Here is an 18,722-nt window from a genome sequence, read left to right as displayed (position 1 = left end):
TAAGCAGGTACATGGTTCCGGGAATTCACCTCAATCAACTAGATAACATCCCCCCTGACAGGGGGAAGGTTTGGGTCTACTTTCTTCTTGATCTATTAGTTCCCTATGTGTAGGGATACAGTTTGAAATGGTGCATTTGGATGCTCTGGACGTACAAAACTGGTTTCTTGGGGAACGGCTGTGGGTTTTTCCTCATTGGAGCTTTGCCCTTCTTTTCCCAGAGCGAGCTGACTGGTCTGGCCAAGCAGTGTGACCTACAGCCCCGGCAGGTGGAGAGATGGTTCCGATACCGGCTCAACCAAGACCGGCCCAGCTTGACAAAGAAATTCTGCGAATCCTGGTGAGCCCCAAAGGATGGTGTGTTTTGAATGAGAACAGAAATGAAGTCAGGATGCAGTGTGGGGCTCAGTGTGGGGCTGCCCTTGAAGACTGTCTGAAAGCTGAAATTGGTACAGAATGCACTAGAGTAGGTCGTAGGGACCAGATCTCTCCAGTCTTGGCCCATCTATTATTATTATTATTATTTATTAAATTTATAGGCCGCCTCATCCCCGAAAGGGCTCGAGGCGGCTCACCACACGGCTGTTTCAACAGCAACTTGATACAACATAAAATTAATCCATTAAAACTCAGCAGCAATTAATAACAATAAATAATTAAAACAGCAAGATTGTGTAACACATATACACATTTACACAGGCACCCGATCTACAGGCCAAAGAAAAAAGGAAAAGGAGAAGAAAGAAGAAAGAAGGGGAGGAGATAGGCAGGGCCCGAGATGGAATTAGGGCCCAACCAAGATTGTCCGGACAGGCAGCTTTGATTTCCGTACCCGGGGCTCGATTATTAGCATTAAACCTTAGTTTTGGGGAAGCAGTGTAGGTAATCCTGTTAAGCGCTGTTAAACCCCACTGATTTTCATGGGAAGAACTAAAGGAGCAGCAGTGGCGTAGGAGGTTAAGAGCTCGTGTATCTAATCTGGAGGAACCGGGTTTGATTCCCAGCTCTGCTGCCTGAGCTGTGGAGGCTTATCTGGGGAATTCAGATTAGCTTGGGCACTCCCACACATGCCAGCTGGGTGACCTTGGGCTAGTCACAGCTTCTCGGAGCTCTCTCAGTCCCACCTACCTCACAGGGTGTTTGTTGTAAGGGGGGAAGGGCAAGGAGATTGTCAGCCCCTTTGAGTCTCCTGCAGGAGAGAAAGGGGGGACATAAATCCAAACTCTTCTTCTAAAGCGCTTACCTGGGAGTAAGCTCGGTTGCTGGCAATGGGGCTTGCCTCTGAGTAAACCCTCCTAGGGTCGTGATTCACCCACTGGAAGAGTTGCACGGTTGCTTCAAAGCAAAGCCACTGACTACCACCAAGCTTACTCCCAAGTAACACATGCCTCGGAGCCAACCATTTTTTCTAAACTGAAACCTCAGTATTCGGGTTAAATTGCCGTGTTGGCCCTTTGCGATAAGTGGGGTTTGGGTTGCAATTTGGGCACTCGATCTCGAAAAGGTCCGCCATCACGGTTCTAGTGCCACTTTAAAACTGGGGAGCCGTTGCTATGTTTTGCAGCAAAAAGCTCTGGAAATTACTTTCACTTAAACAGAGCCTTCATAAGAACATAAGAACATAAGAACTAGCCTGCTGGATCAGACCAGAGTCCATCTAGTCCAGCTCTCTGCTACTTGCAGTGGCCCACCAGGTGCCTTTGGGAGCTCACATGCAGGAGGTGAAAGCAATGGCCTTCTGCGGCTGTTGCTTCCTTTTTGTCCTAAATCTGGTGCCTCTGAGTTTCGCAGGATGGGCCCTTAATGCACCTGTGTTATCTGAGCCCTCCGGAGGATCTGAGCCCTCCGGGGGACGGTGGTATATAAGTGGAATAATAAATATAAATAAATAAATAGACGGGCCTCGGGGAGATACTCCTGACCAAGAATGCAACCTCCCCCACACCCACCCCTGCTTCTTCTACCCAACTGAACCCTGATTTCTAATCCTCTGTTTGTGTTGCAGTTGGAGAACCGCCTTTTATATTACATCCTTCACCACAGGACTGGCTGTTCTATATGATGTGAGTACACAGACACCATCCAGTTATTTTAAGGTGCTTTTAAAAGCGTACGGCAGCCTTGCATTGGGAGCCTTCTCCGGCAGGACTGTGAAGATCCCTGCCCTCCTGAGAAGTGGTAGAGCAGTGATGGCGAACCTATGGCACGGGTGCCAGAGGTGGCACTCAGAGCCCTCTCTGTGGGCACTCGCAAACAGAGTCACCCCCCCACACACACACACGCACACATACACACACACATATCTAGGCTGGCCCGGGCTGCTGGGCTCAATTATTAGCATTAAACCTAAGACCTAGTTTTGGGGAAGCAGTGTAGGCAACCCTCTTAAATGCTGTTAAACTGATTTTCATGCGAAGAACTAAAGCGCGATCCTTTACCTGGGAGTAAGCTTGGTTGCTGGCAATGGGGCTTGCTTCTGTGATTCACCCGTTGGAAGAGTTCCACCGTTGCTTCAAAGCGAAGCCATCGACTACCACCAAGCTTACTCCTGAGTAACGCACGCCTTGAAACATTTTTTCTAAACTAAAACCTCAGTATTCAGGTTAAATTGCCGCGTTGGCACTTTGCAATAAATAAGTGGGTTTTGGGTTGCAATTTGGGCACTTGGTATCGAAAAGGTTCACCATCACTGTGGTAGAGCTTTGGGACGTGAACAAAATCCATTCATGGGTTTTTTGAAAAAGAAGCCCTCTCTGACATTAGTATGGTTCATCAATCAACCTTTTCTTTTGCGGTTTAAGAAAAATACATTCTTCTCCCGCTACTTAGCAGATCTCACCAATGCCTTATTAAGAAAAGCAATCTTTAGGGCCAACCATCTGAGTTCTTACAGGGCAGATCCGCCCCCCCCCCCAAAAAAAAACCCGTGGTGCAACATTTTTGTTCCTGTGGTCTCAGTCAGACAGAAGATATTGTCCACTGTGTTTTATATTGTTCTTTCTATATGTCCAGCTCTGAGGAGGAATGCGTTAGCTTTTTATAAGCTGAAGCTATCCCTCTGGAAACTCTTGAAGTGGCTACTTTCTTCTTTTTAGCAATTGATATAAGGAAGAAATCAGTACCTATTAATTCTGAAAGAATCCTAGCCCAATTGGAAAGTTTTACTATTAATAGATTGCTGATTGGGGTGCTGTGTGGTTTCCGGGCTGTATGGCCGTGTTCTAACAGCATTCTCTCCTGACGTTTCGCCTGCATCTGTGGCTGGCATCTTCAAAGGATGCCACAGATGCCATCTCCAGAGGATGCCACAGATGCAGGCGAAAGGTTAGGAGAGAATGCTGCTAGAACACGGCCATACAGCCTGGAAACCACACAGCACCCCAGTGATTCCGGCCGTGAAAGCCTTCGACAATAGATTGCTGATTTATTGCATGGATCTTATTTGCTTTGTTATTTGTTTGTAATATATTCCAATTAACTGTTTGTAAAACACATTGTGTAATATATCTGTTTAATGATGTCATGGCCTATGGCTGCTACAGTAAATAAATGACTGGCTGATTGACTCTGAAGAGGCGGCATAGAAGTATGCTGAATGAATATAAACTGTTTCAAAATGGCGGCCTGGTGGTTTGTGGATTGTCTCCGCCATTGCATGTTTCCAGTGAGATGCCTACAGATAGACAAGCCTTTAGTGGCATTCCAAAATACAATAAAACAATTGTCCATAAAAGACAGATAGATACAACAACCATTCAGAGTCTTATCAATAGTTTAGTCCAAATGGACTCATCAAAAGTGCCATTCCCATACACCTCTCCACAGACCAGACTGAAGACCCACCAACAGAGCCCAGGCATCACAACAGCATACAGTATCAACACTCCACTATAAAACACAGAGTTTGTTAGTGGCAACTAACACAGAACAAGGGATAGGGGGCAAGGACTGCAATAGGTTCCCACAGGTTATTTGACTTTGGTTGACTGTGAACCCACAGGTTACTGGCAGAGGTAGGTACTGTATACCAGTAGCAAATAGTTAATGTAACCAACATCGTTGTTGTTATGATAGCAATCTAATGCTTAGTATCCAGTGAGATGCCTACAAGGGAAAGGGGAAAACGGCTTATTTTGTTGAGTGCAACGTGGTGAAACACAAATTGCTGTCATCCCCAGAGAGCACTCCAATATGGCCCCCAAAGTCTTCATCCAGTCACTGCGCTGGTTCAAAATTGAAACTGGGCAAACCACCACATCTAATATGGGCCGTCCTGAGCTGTACGATCTGGGCTAGCACAGTCTCATCAAATCTCAGAAGCTGAGCGGGGTCAGCCCAGGTTAGGACCTGGGTGGGAGACCTCAAGCTTGGGGTTTTTGGGTTGAAGTTTGGAGCACCCCCACTTACACAGGTCTGACCAAAGAGAACTATTAATCATCTTCAGCTGAGATGGGTGGCCACAGGCCAGCCACGTGCTCTCAATTCAGTGGCCCCACAGTGAATGTATTCCTGTGGTCTCCATGAAGCCATTTGCTCTACCTCTGGGCTCAGAGCAGCAGTCAGATCGTTCAGGTCCACCATGTTCCTGCCCTGAGCAGGTGACGTCCCAAATTTCCATCTTGATTCTTCCTCCTCTTTGTATCAAGCTCTCTTGTGACTACTGTATGAGGTAGCAGGAAGCAGTTCTCCATCCTTCTGTCTCGTTGCAGAAATCCTGGTTTTGGGACCACCGCGAGTGCTGGACTGGGTACCCACAGCAGGTAAGTGGCCAAGAAATCCTCAACATGGAACCAGGCTTACAGAGGAGGCTGTAGCTATTCCAAAGCAGAGCGGCAAGGAAAGGGCTGCTCCAGTTGTTCGGGCGTCACTTTTTTTGAGCCCCATTCATGACCTTTGACCTCAAAAAGTCCCAGAATATCATGTCTGAAGGACTTCCATCATCCCATGCTGGCGTTCAGATATCCTTCCTCAAAAAGGGAAGGTTCCCATTTTTTTGGCATCACGGCTAATAGCAACTGACAGACCTGTCTCTTCCATATCAGAGGGTCTTCTGTCTATCCCGTACTGGAGCACCTTCCGTATGAGGAGAGGCTGCAGCGTTTGGGACTCTTTAGTTTGGAGAGGAGACGTCTGAGGGGGGATATGATTGAAGTCTATAAAATTACGCATGGGGTAGAAAATGTGGACAGAGAGACATTTTTCTCTCTTTCTCACAATACTAGAACCAGGGGGCACTCATTGAAAATGCTGGGGGGAAGAATTAGGACTAATAAAAGGAAACACTTCTTCACGCATCGTGTGATTGGTGTTTGGAATATGCTGCCACAGGAGGTGGTGATGGCCACTCACCTGGATAGCTTTAAACGGGGCTTGGACGGATTTATGGAGGAGAAGTCGATTTATGGCTACCAATCTTGATCCTCTTTGATCTGAGATTGCAAATGCCTTAACAGTCCAGGTGGTCAGGAGCAGAGGCCGCAGAAGGCCATTGCTTTCACATCCTGCAGGTGAGCTCCCCAAGGCACCTGGTGGGCCACTGCGAGTAGCAGAGAGCTGGACTAGATGGACTCTGGTCTGATCCAGCTGGCTTGTTCTTATGTTCTTATGTTCTTACCATCAGCAGTATGGTGGGTGGCCCCAAAGAGGAAGTCTTTTCAAAGGCAACTCTGGAATGGCATCCCAAACAGGTCTGCAACTGGTACCTTTCCCTGCTAGTAGTTCATTGATTACTTAAGACCGTTTAAGGGTGACTTTGGTGTTTGACCCCCTCAAGCCATGATAATTTAATAGAACCTCCAGACAGAGAATCTACCTTGGAATAGTCAGAGTTTGCCGGTCGGCTGTCAAGAGGCACCTAAAGCCAGATGAGAGACTGGAGCAGCATCCTCAAAAGTCTTGGCATGTTCCTGTTGACATTTTCTCCCTCTGAAGATGTTAGACCGCTGGTACTGCTGGCGTGGCATTTCTGTGGTCACTGGGATTTAGCCTGGTGCCACTAGCTGTCCACCCCCTCCCCCAAGAGGCTGAAATTCGAGCAGGTTTCCCCATTGTTAACTTAAGGGACGCCATGGGGCCGTTGGGCAGTAGTCGCATAGAGAGCAGCCGGCGGATCATTTGAGCCCAACTTCGAATGTTGACGGGATAACTCAGTCTCCCCTCCTTTCTGCTTCCATTCCAGCCGCTTGTGCCTTCAATTTTTGCCTACTACATGCTGCAACTTTCCTTCTACTTCTCTCTGGTGATCACACTCCCATTTGATGTGAAGAGAAAGGTGAGTGAGGAACCTCAGAGCGAGCCCATTTACATTTGGGGGCTCATCGCTCAGTTGTTTGCTACGTTATGGGTTTTTCCCACCGGTTTTTGTTTAAACGGGATTCTCCTGCAAACTGGGTTGAGCTGATGTCCCATTTTGCCCCCCCCCTCCCACTTCCTTGTTCTATTTGTGCAATTTTTCAGAAGCTGGGGAGGTAGCTTGCCACCATTTGGAGGGGGGGGGGTCTGTTTTGGTCGAGTGTTAATTTGTTAGACCATTTAAGTAATTGAGAATAAAACTGCAAGGATTGTCATGCCCTTCTATAAAGCCGTGGTGCGACCCAACTTGGAGTCCTGTGTTCAGTTGTGGTCGCCACATCTCAAAAAGGATATTGAGGAGATAGAAAAAGTGCAGAGAAGGGCAACGAGGATGATTGAGGGACTGGAGCACCTTCCCTATGAGGAGAGGCTGCAGCTTTTGGGACTCTTTAGTTTGGAGAGGAGACGTCTGAGGGGGGATATGATTGAAGAGACAGGGTATACAGGTGTCTCTATGCTAATAGTAGAAGCATTCGACCTAAAATGGGGGAGCTAGAGTACAGAGTTTTGAAGGAGGACTTTGATATAGTGGGCATTACAGAGACATGGTGGAATGAGGAGAACCAGTGGGATGCTGTTATACCAGGCTACAGGCTCTATAGGAAGGATAGGACAGGGCGCATTGGGGGTGGAGTTGCCCTTTACATCAAAGAGAGCATAGTATCACATAAAATAGACAATGCAAGGGGAGCTGGTTCCCCTACAGAATCACTGTGGATATCAATACCAGGTGTGAAGGATAGTTTAATATTAGGAATATATTATCGTCCCCCTGACCAAAGTGCACAAGAGGATTCTAAGATGGAAAAAGAAATTAGAGAGACCATCAAAAGCAAAAATGTAGTGGTAATGGGTGATTTTAACTATCCCCACATAAACTGGAAAAATGCATGTTCAGGTCATAGTAAGGAGAGAGCATTCCTGGATATGATAAAAGACTCTGGCTTAGAGCAGATGGTTGTGGAACCAACCAGGGGAGAGGTGATCCTAGATCTAATTCTATGTGGCACCCAGGACCTGGTGCGGGAAGTCAGTGTTGTTGAGCCGATAGGGAACAGCGACCACAATTCTGTCAGAGTCAGTATCTCTGCATGCGAACAAGTGATAACTACTAATGTAGTTACATTCGCCTTCAGAAAGGGAAAATTTCTCAAAGATGAGGGGGACCAGTGCTTAGAGGAAGCTGAAAGGGAAAAAATCAAAAGGAGTCAGAAACTGTCCAGGATGCTTGGAGGTTATTTAAAAACACAGTAATAAAAGCTCAGCTGGAATGTGTTCCACAGGTTTGAAAAGGCAGCACCAGTCCAAAAGAAAGCCACCATAGTTAACAAAGAGAGGTTGAGGAAATTATCAGAAAAAAAGAAAATGTCTTTTAGAAAATGGAAGTCCAGTTTGGCTGATATAGAAGAATATGAGAGGGAGACACAAATGGTGGCAAAAGAGAAGCAAGTTAGCTGTAAAAGAGGCAAAAAAAAGGATTATGAGGAATGCATGGCTTACGAACATCAAGACCAGCAACAAACAGTTCTTCAAGTACATCAAAAGCAGGAAGCCAGCAAGGGAAGCGGTAGGCCCGTTAGATGACAAAGGAACAAAGGGTGTGCTAAAAGATGGCAGGGAGATTGCAGAGAAGCTGAATGAATTCTTTGCATCTGTCTTCACCCAAGAGGAGGTGAGGAAGATTCCTGCACCTGAACCAAGCTGTAGGAGGCTGAATCCGAGGAACTAGCGAAGATGATGGTAGACAGGGAAGAAGTTCTGGCAGCCATTGATAAACTAAATGTTACCAAATCCTATTGCCCAGATTGCATTCACCCAAGAGTTCTTAAAGAGCTCAAGCATGTAGGTGCTGGAGGAAATCTTCTCCTACTTTAATATGCAACTTATCCCTGAAATCAGGCTCCATCCCTGAGAGACTGGAAGATGTGCCAATGTCACACACCAATCTTTAAGGAAAGGATCTAGGGGGGACCGAGGAGAATTACAGGCCAGTCAGTTTGACATCTGTTCCTGGTAGAATTAGTAGAATCTATCATTAAAGGAAATGGGGTAAAATTATAAAACTTGTAGAAAAGAGAAGACCTGCTGAGAAAGAGTCCAGCATGTAGCAAGCTTTTGCAGGGAAGGCAAATCCTGTCTTACAAACTTACTAGAGTTCTTTGAGGGTGTAAACAGGCATGTGGACAGGGGTGAACCGGTGGACACATTGTCTACTTAGTTTCCAAAAGGCTTTTTGACAAAGTTCCCTCACCAGAGACTGTTGAGAGAAAACTCAGCAATGAAAGGAATAAGAGGAAGTCCTCCTATGGATTAAAAACTGGTTTGAGAAACAGGAAACAAAAAGAGTGGAGTGTAAATGGGAAGTTCTCACAATGGAGAGATAGCCGATGAGAGTGGTGTCCCCCAAGGATCCGTTTTGGGACCAGTGCTCTTTAACCTATTGAGAAATGGCCGGTAAGTAGGGGTGGGTAGCGTGGTGGCCAGGTTTGCAGATGATACCAAATTATGTGAGATTGTGGTGAGAACATAGCAAGGATTGCGAAGAGCTCCAAGCGGACCTTGATAAATTAGGTGAGTGGGCTCCAGGAAATGGCAAAATGCAGTTCAATGTAGCAAAATGTAGAAGTATTGATTGCACATAGGGGCAAAACATCCAAACTTCACATACATGCTAAAGGGGTCAGTGCTATAAGTCACAGACAAGGAAAGGGATTTCGGCGTCTTAGTTGTTAGTTCCTTGGGAATGTCCACTCAATGCATCGGCAGCTGTGAAAAAAAGGCAAAACTCTATGCTGGGGATCATTAGAAAAAGGAATTGATAATAAAACTGCAAAAGATTGTCATGCCCTTATATAAAAGCAGTAGATGCTGACCGCACTTGGAGTACTGTGTCCAGTTCTGGTGCATGCATCTCCAAAAAAAAGGATATTGAGGAGATAGAAAAGTGCAGAGAAAGGGCTAACAAGGATGATTGAGGGACTGGAGCACCTTCCCCTATGAGGAGAGGCTGCAGCGTTTGGGACTCTTTAGTTTGGAGAGGAGGCGGCTGAGGGGGGATATGATTGAAGTCTATACAATTATGCATGGGGTAGAAAATGTTGACAGAGAGAAATTTTTGTCTCTTTCTCACAATACTAGAACCAGGGGGTATTCATTGAAAATGCTGGGGGGAAGAATTAGGACTAATAAAAGGAAACACTTCTTCACGCAACGTGTGATTGGTGTTTGGACTATGCTGCCACAGGAGGTGGTGATGGCCACTAACCTGGATAGCTTTAAAAAGGGCTTGGACAGATTTATGGAGGAGAAGTTGATTTATGGCTACCAATCTTGATCCTCTTTGATCTGAGATTGCAAATGCCTTAACAGACCAGGTGATCGGGAGCAGCAGCCGCAGAAGGCCATTGCGTTCACATCCTACATGTGAGCTCCCAAAGGCACCTGGTGGGCCACTGCAAGTAGCAGAGAGCTGGACTAGATGGACTTTGGTCTGATCCAGCTGGCTTGTTATTATGTTCTTATGTTCTTAAGTCTATAAAATTATGCATGGGGTAGAAAATGTTGACAGAGAGACATTTTTCTCTCTTTCTCACAATACTAGAACCAGGGGGCATTCATTGAAAATGCTGGGGGGAAGAATTAGGACTAATAAAAGGAAACGCTTCTTCACACAACGTGTGATTGGTGTTTGGAATATGCTGCCACAGGAGGTGGTGAAGGCCATTCACCTGGATAGCTTTAAAGGGGCTTGGACAGATTTATGGAGGAGAAGTCGATCTATGGCTACCAATCTTGATCCTCTTTGATCTGAGATTGCAAATGCCTTAGCAGACCAGGTGATCGGGAGCAGCAGCAGGAGCAGCAGAAGGCCATTGCTTTCACATCCTGCCTGTGAGCTCCCAAAGGCACCTGGTGGGCCACTGCGAGTAGCAGAGAGCTGGACTAGATGGACTCTGGTCTGATCCAGCTGACTTGTTCTTATGTTCTTAAGGGTCTGTTGCTCAAGTGATAGGCCCTCAGTGTGAAAATAAAAACAAAACGGCCCTTTTGATCCTTCTGAAGTGGTACTGGGCTGAGCAGGAGGAACAGCTACTGTTGGGCCTGGGAAAGCCGGGATGAACGAAAAACCCAAACAGAGCAAAATGCATGCTAATTCACTCTGTCTGCAGAATTAGAGGCATAGTCACGCTTCAGAGGTTTCCAAAATCGTGGAGATTCTCTGATCTGAGGCACAGTGGATTCGGGAGGGAGGAAAACATATGCCTTTCCAAGAATCCAACCCAAAGGGAATAAACGTCCAATGCGAAGGAGACCCAAGTGCATCAATGGGCCAGGTCCTAAGGAGTTCTCATTTTTAAGTGCCTTTCCAGTATTGGCCTGCTGGGATCCCTTGCGGTGTATGATATGAAATGGGGCAAGGATGTCAAACTCGCAGCCCTCCAGATGTTCATGAACTATGATTCCCATCAGTCCTTCCCAACATGAGCATTGGCTATATTGGCAAGGGCTGATGGGAATTGTAGTTCATGAACATCTGGAAGGCCGCGAGTTTGACACCTGTGAAATGGGGCATTGGGAGGAATTACAAGCTAGCATTGAAAAACATCCGTTACAGATTCAGGTTCAAATGCAGCTGTCTTTTGGAAGTGGTCATGTTGAAGCAGAAGGTCACTCACAGCACCTGTGTGGGAAAGCTGGGATTGTCAGTCTGTGTTCTCAATGTGGTGGTCTACCTGTGTCCAAGCTGAGTGACTTCACCATGCAAAAGGAATCTCGCATGATTTTTACCTTTTTCTGTCAAATCATAGCTGATTTATGGTGATCCTGTAGAGTTTTCAAGGAAAGAGTCATTGGAAGGTGGTTTGCCATTGCCTGCCCTGGCTCATAACCCTGATATTTCTTGGACGTCTGTTAGGTCTCTGAACGTTAAGCTAATAAATGGACTCTGAAGTGCTGATCAGTATCGTTCATCAGATTGACGTCAGTAGCTGGAAACCAGGAAAAGCCAACTCCTCTGCAGAGGGTAATTGTTGCCCCTCTGCAGATGTCGGGAGGGGGGGAGTGAAAAAAGGGGGAGTGGTAATTGCTCTCCTGAGGCCACAGTGGGGCGGGGGAGAAGCTTCAAAACGACATACTACAAACCTGCGGGATGGTGTTAGTGTGTAAATGGCTTGAGGTAAAAACTAATCCTCACCTGCTAACTCCCTGATTTCCCTCAATATCCCTTGTCCTCCAAATCAACCCGAGCCTTGGCGGGGCAGTGACTGTTGGCAACTAGAGGCCAGGTAACCTCCTATCCATCACATCCTTCAAGGTCTAAGAGCCACATTATCTAAAGCAGTGGTTCTCAAATATGACCATAAACTCATGCCCAGTGGCCCTATAAAAAGCACTATTCAAAATAGTGGTTTGCATGACTCACTAAAGAAGATTACGACAATTAAATTAAAAACCAGCCTACACGCTCGTTAATTGCTCGTTCATTCAAAAGCCAATTAAAACTTTTCAGTTTATTCTGCAAAATGGATGAACTTGACCCTGTGATTCCAGCTTTTCAAAGCCAGTAAAAAAATTCTGGTGGTTTCCACCAGATTTGCCGGCATGGTTCCACAACTTGATCTATTGTAAATAAGTGAACAACACAAATGAAGGGGCCCACCTCCTGCAGCCCCACCTCGCTACCCCCTTGCCTCTTATTGCCCCATTAAGTACCTCCCCAAGGGGCAGTACCACCCATTTTGGGAACCACTGAGCTAAAGACTGTGCCACCTATAGACCTCAGACTGCCACCTAGTGGCCACTTAAGTTAGCTCACCTGGCATCGTCTAGAGCAGTGGTGGCAAACCTATGGCACGGGTACCAGAGGTGGCACTCAGAGCCCTCTCTGTGGGCACATGCAAACAGAGTCGCCCCCCCCCCCACATCTAGGCTGGCATGGGCCGCTAGGCCCGATTATTAGCATTAAACCTAACACCTAGTTTTGGGGAAGCAGTGTAGGTAACCCTGTTAAGCGCTGTTAAACCCCACTAATTTTCATGCAAACAACTAAAGTGCAAGCCTTTACTTGGGAGTAAGCTCAGTTGCTGGCAATGGGGCTTGCTTCTGAGTAAACCCTCCTAGGGTCGTGATTCACCTGTTGGAAGAGTTTCACAATTGCTTCAAAGCAAAGCCACCGACTACCACCAAGCTTACTCGCGAGTAACGCATGCCTCGGAGTAAACGGTTTTTTTCTAAACTAAAACCTCAGTATTTAGGTTAAATTGCCATGTTGGCACTTTGTGATAAATAAGTGGGTTTTGGGTTGCAATTTGGGCACTCGGTCTCGAAAAGGTTCACCACCACTGGTCTAGAGCCGGCACCTTTATGCATTGGTAATGAAGAACAGTGAAAAGATGCAAATAGACTGAAGTACATTTTGCTAATAAACTGAAGCGTAATCCTGCAACAACGGAAGTGCTGCTGGGAGGGAAAAGGCCTGACCTGGGATTTAAGGTGTCATCCATTCCTGATGAGGTTGCACTCCCCTTGAAGGAACAGCTCCATCATCTGGGAGTACTCTTGGACTAGTGGCGAAGCTGCAGCAGGTTGGGGGGGTGTTGCACCCCAGGCGCGTGCCACTGGCGTCATGTGGGGGTGGAAAATCATTCCCTCCCTGGGGCGAAGCATGGGTGAATCAGGGCGAGGCGTGTGAAGGGCAACAGGTATATTTAGAATATAAAATCCTGTCAAGCGGAGTAACGAGCAGAAATGCAGACAGGGCGGCACTTTAAATCAGAATAGTTATCTGTCAAAAGACCGGCTGTTTTACCTCAGAAGTTTATAAACATAAGGAGAACTTTATTTTTAACTTGAGGGAGAAAACATATACGGCAGTAATGGTGAACCTTTTCGAGACCGAGTGCCCAAACTGCAACCCAAAACCCACTTATTTACCGCAAAGTGCCAACACGGCAATTTAACCTGAATACTGAGGTTTTAGTTTAGAAAAAACGGTTGACTCCAAGGCGCGCATTACTCAGGAGTAAGTTTGGTGGTAGTCGAGGACTTTGCTTTGAAGCAACCGTGCAACTCTTCTAACGGGTGAATCACGACCCTAGGAGAGTTTAGAAGCAAGCCCCATTGCCAGCAACCGAGCTTACTCCCAAGTAAAGGATTGTGCTTTAGTACTTCCCATGAAAATCAGTGGGGTTTAACAGCACTTAACAGGGTTACCTACACGTCGTGCCCAGCAGCCCAGGCCAGCCTAGATGTGTGTGTGGGGGCGATTTTCCGCCCCCTACATGATGAACTCTGTGCACTTGTGCCCACAGAGAGGGCTCTGAGTGCCACCTCTGGCACCCGTGCCATAGGTTCGCCACCACTGATTTACGGTATATACACACTAACTAAGTATCTTCCAACACTCCCAGGGGCGGGGCACGGGCGAATCGGGCGTGGTGTGGCCATGCGTGTAGGCAGGTTGTGCAGTTTCCTCTCGCTCCGTCCCTCACTGTCTGGGACCCAGACCTACTGCTAAATAAACTAGGGGTGGTTGTGACTAAGATTGTCTTTAACATGCTTCAGCTGATTCAGCAGCTGGGGCCTTTCCAGATCTTTTCTGGCCGCTGCGGCGCATGCGCTCGTTGCATCTAGATTAGATTACTGCAATACTCTCCATGCGGGGCTGACTTGAAAAGTGTTCGGAGTGAGCCAGTGTGGTGCAGCTGATTCCCCGCTCCTCCACATGAAGCCTGCTGTGTGACCTTGGGCCAGTCACAGTTCTCTCAGGACTTTCTCAGCCCCACCTGCCTCACAAGGTGTCTGTTGTGAGGAGAGGAGGAAGGGAAGGAGTTTGCCAACTGCTTTGAGACTCTATACAGTTGAGAAACGTGGGGTATAAATTCAAACTCTTCTTCTCTTCAGCTGGTACAGGATGCTGCAGCCAGAGGTTGATTTGGAGTGGGCTGTAGGAACCACATCACTCAGTCTTAGTCTGTCTACACTAGCTCCCAGTTTGTTTCCGGCCACTGTTCAAGCGGCTGGTCTTGACCTTTAAAGCCATGTGCAGTTTGGAGCCAATGTACCTGAAGGACGGCCTGATCCCTTATGAACTTGCCAGACCATGAAGGGCATCTTCTGAGCCCCTCCTTCTGAGATCAGGAAGCCTGGGAGATGGCCGCCTTGGTCAGGCCACCAAATTCTGGCACTTTCTCCGCAGAGAGATTCATCTGCCCCCTTCTGTCGCTGCTTCCTCCAGCGGGTGAAGACATTTTTGTTGTGTTGGGCATTCCCTCAATGACTATCCTTCCTGATCAATGTTTCCATACGTATTTTACCTGTTTTGTACATATGTCTTTTAAAACTCTTTTAAAAACCGTTTTAATAGTGTATGTTGGGGAGGGGTGTTGAGTTTAATAATGCGATTGAGTTTTATAATATAATTTTTATCTTGTATGTTTTAAATTGTTGTCCTCGTTGGCAACCTTGTGAGGGCAGAAAGATGGGCTAGGCCCGTGGTGGTGAACCTACGGCACTCCAGATGTTCATGGACTACAATTCCCATCAGCCCTGCCAGCATTGCCAATTGGATCCAAGCATGGCACCAGAAATTGGAACGCATTCAATCCAATTTCCTATATAAGATCTTTGGAACCCCGTATTGTGTCCCCTATGGTGGTATTTGTTTGGAATCAGGGCAACATTTATTAGAAACAAGGGCACGGGTTGTTACTTTTAAGTTTTGTCTGCGTCTTTGTTTCTGCACTGACCCTAACAGTTTGTCCCAGTTAGAAATGAGAGAGCTTCAGCTTTCAAAATGGTGGCTACATATTGGAAAAAAGATCTTTTCCTTGGGCTTCTCTTGGGAGGCCCTACAAATGCTCACCGCTCCGGAGATTTACCATCGCTTAAAGTCTAGATTATTCGATCAAGAATATCAATTTCTCCTGAGCAAAGCGCAAAGCTCTTGCTCTCCAATGATTCTTTAGGGATTATCCCTCAGAAATCTAGCCCTGCTATATACCTGGAACATCTTGTTAATTACAATTGCAGATGGGTCATGACTGACTAGAGCAAGGTGTAACTCTTTTCACATCGAGTACATCTTCAAGGGTAAGCTTCTCCTAATATCCCACAAAATGAGCATTGCTGTGGATTTCGCACTTCAAGGAACATAAGAACAAAGCCAGCTGGATCCAGACCAAAGTCCATCTAGTCCAGCTCTCTGCTACTGACGCAGTGGCCAACCAGGTGCCTTTGGGGAGCTCACATGTAGGATGTGAGCATGGCAGCCTCTCTAGGCTGTTGCTCCCGATCACCTGGTCTGTTACAAGGCATTTTGCAATCTCAGATCAAAGAGGATCCAAGATTGAGTAGCCATAAATCGACTTCTCCTCCATCAATCTGTCCAAGCCCCTTTTAAAGCTATCCAGGTGAGTGGCCATCACCACCTCCTGTGGCAGCATATTCCAAACACCAATCCCACGTTGCGTGAAGAAGTGTTTCCTTTTATTAGTCCTAATTCTTCCCCCCAGCATTTTCAATGAATGCCCCCTGGTTCTAGTATTGTGAGAAAGAGAGAAAAATTTCTCTCTGTCAACATTTTCTACCCCATGCATAATTTTGTAGACTTCAATCATATCCCCCCTCAGCCGCCTCCTCTCCAAACTAAAGAGTCCCAAACGCTGCAGCCTCTCCTCATAGGGAAGGTGCTCCAGTCCCTCAATCATCCTTGTTGCCCTTCTCTGCACTTTTTCTATCTCCTCAATATCAGTTTCAATTTCAACATACATACAATCAGTTTCTGTCCTAATACAACTGATTCACTTTCTCATATTCTGCTTCACTGTTCAAAATACAACAACATCAGAACTGATTTGAGAACTGTATTGCCAACAGGATTTATGCTCCTTTCTGATAAGATAAAAATGGCTAAGCTTCTAAATAACTCTAATGCTGAAATCTCTGAAGCTGTTGCTACATTTTTACTCTGTGTACTGCAAGTGGTGCAATAATGATCTTTTTATTGTATTTGGAACTCATGACACACTCCGGTTTTATGCCTAATAAAGGTTTTGGATTTGGATTTGATTTGTAGTCCATGAACATCTGGAGTGCCATAGGTTCACCACCACTGGGCTAGGCATTCTGTAACTGAAAGGTGAGAGCCAGTTTGGTGTTGTGGGTCAGGGGTCAGACGAGGATCTGGGAAATCCGTGGAAAGTCACTTGCTGGGTGACTTTGGACATCTCTTGCCTTGAAAACCGAGCAGGGTCTCCTGCAAGTCAGCTTTACTGGAAGTAAATAAATGACAGAATTCTCCTTCCCCCTTTTGAATCCCCAAGAAGCCAAATACAAATGCGAAGTGTTGCTTGCTTCCAGTGGCGTGTCGGGCCTAAATGGCACCCGGGGGCATGACCGCCTCCCCGCGTTCCCCGCGCCCCACTTACGGGAGCCAGCAGGGAGGCTGGGGGAGGGCAGGGCTTGGGGGCGGGGGGCAGCAGTAGGTGGCCGCAGGACCCACCTGGGGAGGCAGAAGCTGGCCTCCAAGGAGGCTGGGACAGTGGGGCACCGCAGTGGGTGGCTCAGGTGCACGCCGTTTCATCACTTGGGGGGATATGTGACCATGTGACCAAAAGCGAAGCGTGCACCGGGGACATGCGGATGCAATGGTGGCCCGATATGCACATCCTGCTTGCCCTCTTTCTACTGGGGTAGGGGGGGTCTGTGCCACCAGTGTAAGGTTTTTTCAGTTTGCTAGCGGCCTGATTCAACCTTGGATCTACCTTCCTCCGTCTGGGCGTAGTGCCCAGACAAATCTTTATCTATTCCTTAACCTTGCTGCGTGCTTACCAGTACTGGTTTCTGTTCTGTGTGAATCTACTTTTGGCGGGAATAGTGGGATGGGAAAACAGGGTTGTTTGGGTTGGGGTTTTCGTGGGAAAACGTTTGCCCGTAAAAGCGGCTGCTGGGGGGAAGTCTGGTCAGATTCCGCATTGTCTGTAGAAGATCATGATTGCCAGTCAATAAAGAACTTTTAAAGTTACTTTGGGTCTGGACTTTTCTGATTCCTTACAACCAATGGTCTCTCAGCCATGTTCTCTCCCTCACTACAGGACTTTAAGGAACAAATTGTCCACCACGCTGCTACGATCTTCCTCATTAGCTTCTCGTACTGTGCCAACTACATCCGCATTGGCACCCTGGTCATGATTATCCATGATACTTCCGACATTTTTCTAGAGGTGAGTGAGGCTTCCCAGCAATGCAAACGGGAAAGCGTTCTGGGTCCGCTGTGTGTATTGAGAAAGTCTGTGCATCTAGAACAGAAGGCGTACCTGTTTCCAGGTAGTACAAATCTTTTTAGCCTACAAACAAGCAACAGTGGAGAGCTGTAAGGAAATGCAGTCAGGAGGTTTCATTTCAGTTTCTATTATTATTATTATTATTTATTATTTATTATTTATTATTTATTATTTATTATTTATTATTTATTATTATTATTTATTGGGTTTATAGACCGCCCTCCCTCGGAGGGCTCAGGGGGACTAGGGGGACTAGAACCTCTTTTTAAAACCTGGCATCGTTAGAACTACATAGCTATGTACACAGGGGATGTGGAAACACGCCTGCTGAATCCGGCAAAGAGGCAATCTACTTCAGCATCTACTCTCCCATGTAGGCCAGACCTGGGCATTATACAGCCCGCGGGCCACATCCGGCCCGCCGGATGACCCTGACTAACCTGCACGTTGCTAGGGGCGAGAAGCTGAAAGCCCTGCAGAGACTGGTTTCCTTGGCTGCGGCTTCTGGGGCTTTTCAAAGCCCGTCTGGGAGAAAGCCCTGCAGAAGCCTGGTTTCATGGCTGCAGAGCCTGCGGGGCTTTCAAAGCGCCTAAGCCCTATTGCCTTTTGGCTCGACCCTCCACAATATTTTCTGTTTCTCATGCGGCCCCCCATGGAAAAAATAATTGCCCACCCCTGATGTAGGCCAACATGGTTGCTAAGTGTCCTCTAAGGGCAAGGGAATTCTTGCCCTCTGTTTCCTCATCCTAACTCTTTCCTCATCCTAACTCAGCTGAGTGGTGGTGGGGAAATAGGCTGCCCGGAGTAGCCTCTCACAACACCAGGGGCAGAGTGAGGGGGAAAGTGCCCTGCACCCCACGCCTCAGCCACGCCCTTGCCACACCCCTGCAGGGGCTCGTGCCCAGTGTGTCGCACACACCCCCTCCCCCATTGCGCTACGCCACTTACAACACCATTTCTGGCTATGTAAGTGGAACTGACACCACACAGGGTGGGATGCTACGGATTCCCTGTCTTGGGGGATCCTAGAACAGTGATGGCGAACCTTTTCAAGACCGAGTGCCCAAATTGCAACCCAAAACCCACTTA

General features: G+C 47.1%; 1 protein-coding gene across 1 annotated transcript in view; it reads left to right on the top strand.

Annotated features, from left to right (window-relative positions):
* The window catches only part of CERS4 (ceramide synthase 4), a 41,445-nt gene that overhangs the window by 8,756 nt on the left and 13,967 nt on the right, over positions 1-18,722 (top strand). Inside the window, exons 3-7 of the mRNA XM_048496587.1 lie at positions 222-340; positions 2,006-2,063; positions 4,710-4,760; positions 6,179-6,271; positions 17,445-17,573. Coding sequence (XP_048352544.1) covers positions 222-340; positions 2,006-2,063; positions 4,710-4,760; positions 6,179-6,271; positions 17,445-17,573 — 450 coding nt within the window. The remainder of the gene's footprint in view (positions 1-221; positions 341-2,005; positions 2,064-4,709; positions 4,761-6,178; positions 6,272-17,444; positions 17,574-18,722) is intronic.

The sequence above is a fragment of the Sphaerodactylus townsendi genome, linkage group LG05 (assembly GCF_021028975.2).
Source record: "Sphaerodactylus townsendi isolate TG3544 linkage group LG05, MPM_Stown_v2.3, whole genome shotgun sequence".
In the NCBI taxonomy this organism is placed as follows: Eukaryota; Metazoa; Chordata; class Lepidosauria; order Squamata; family Sphaerodactylidae; genus Sphaerodactylus; species Sphaerodactylus townsendi.
This window is presented reverse-complemented; position numbering and strand designations above follow the sequence as displayed.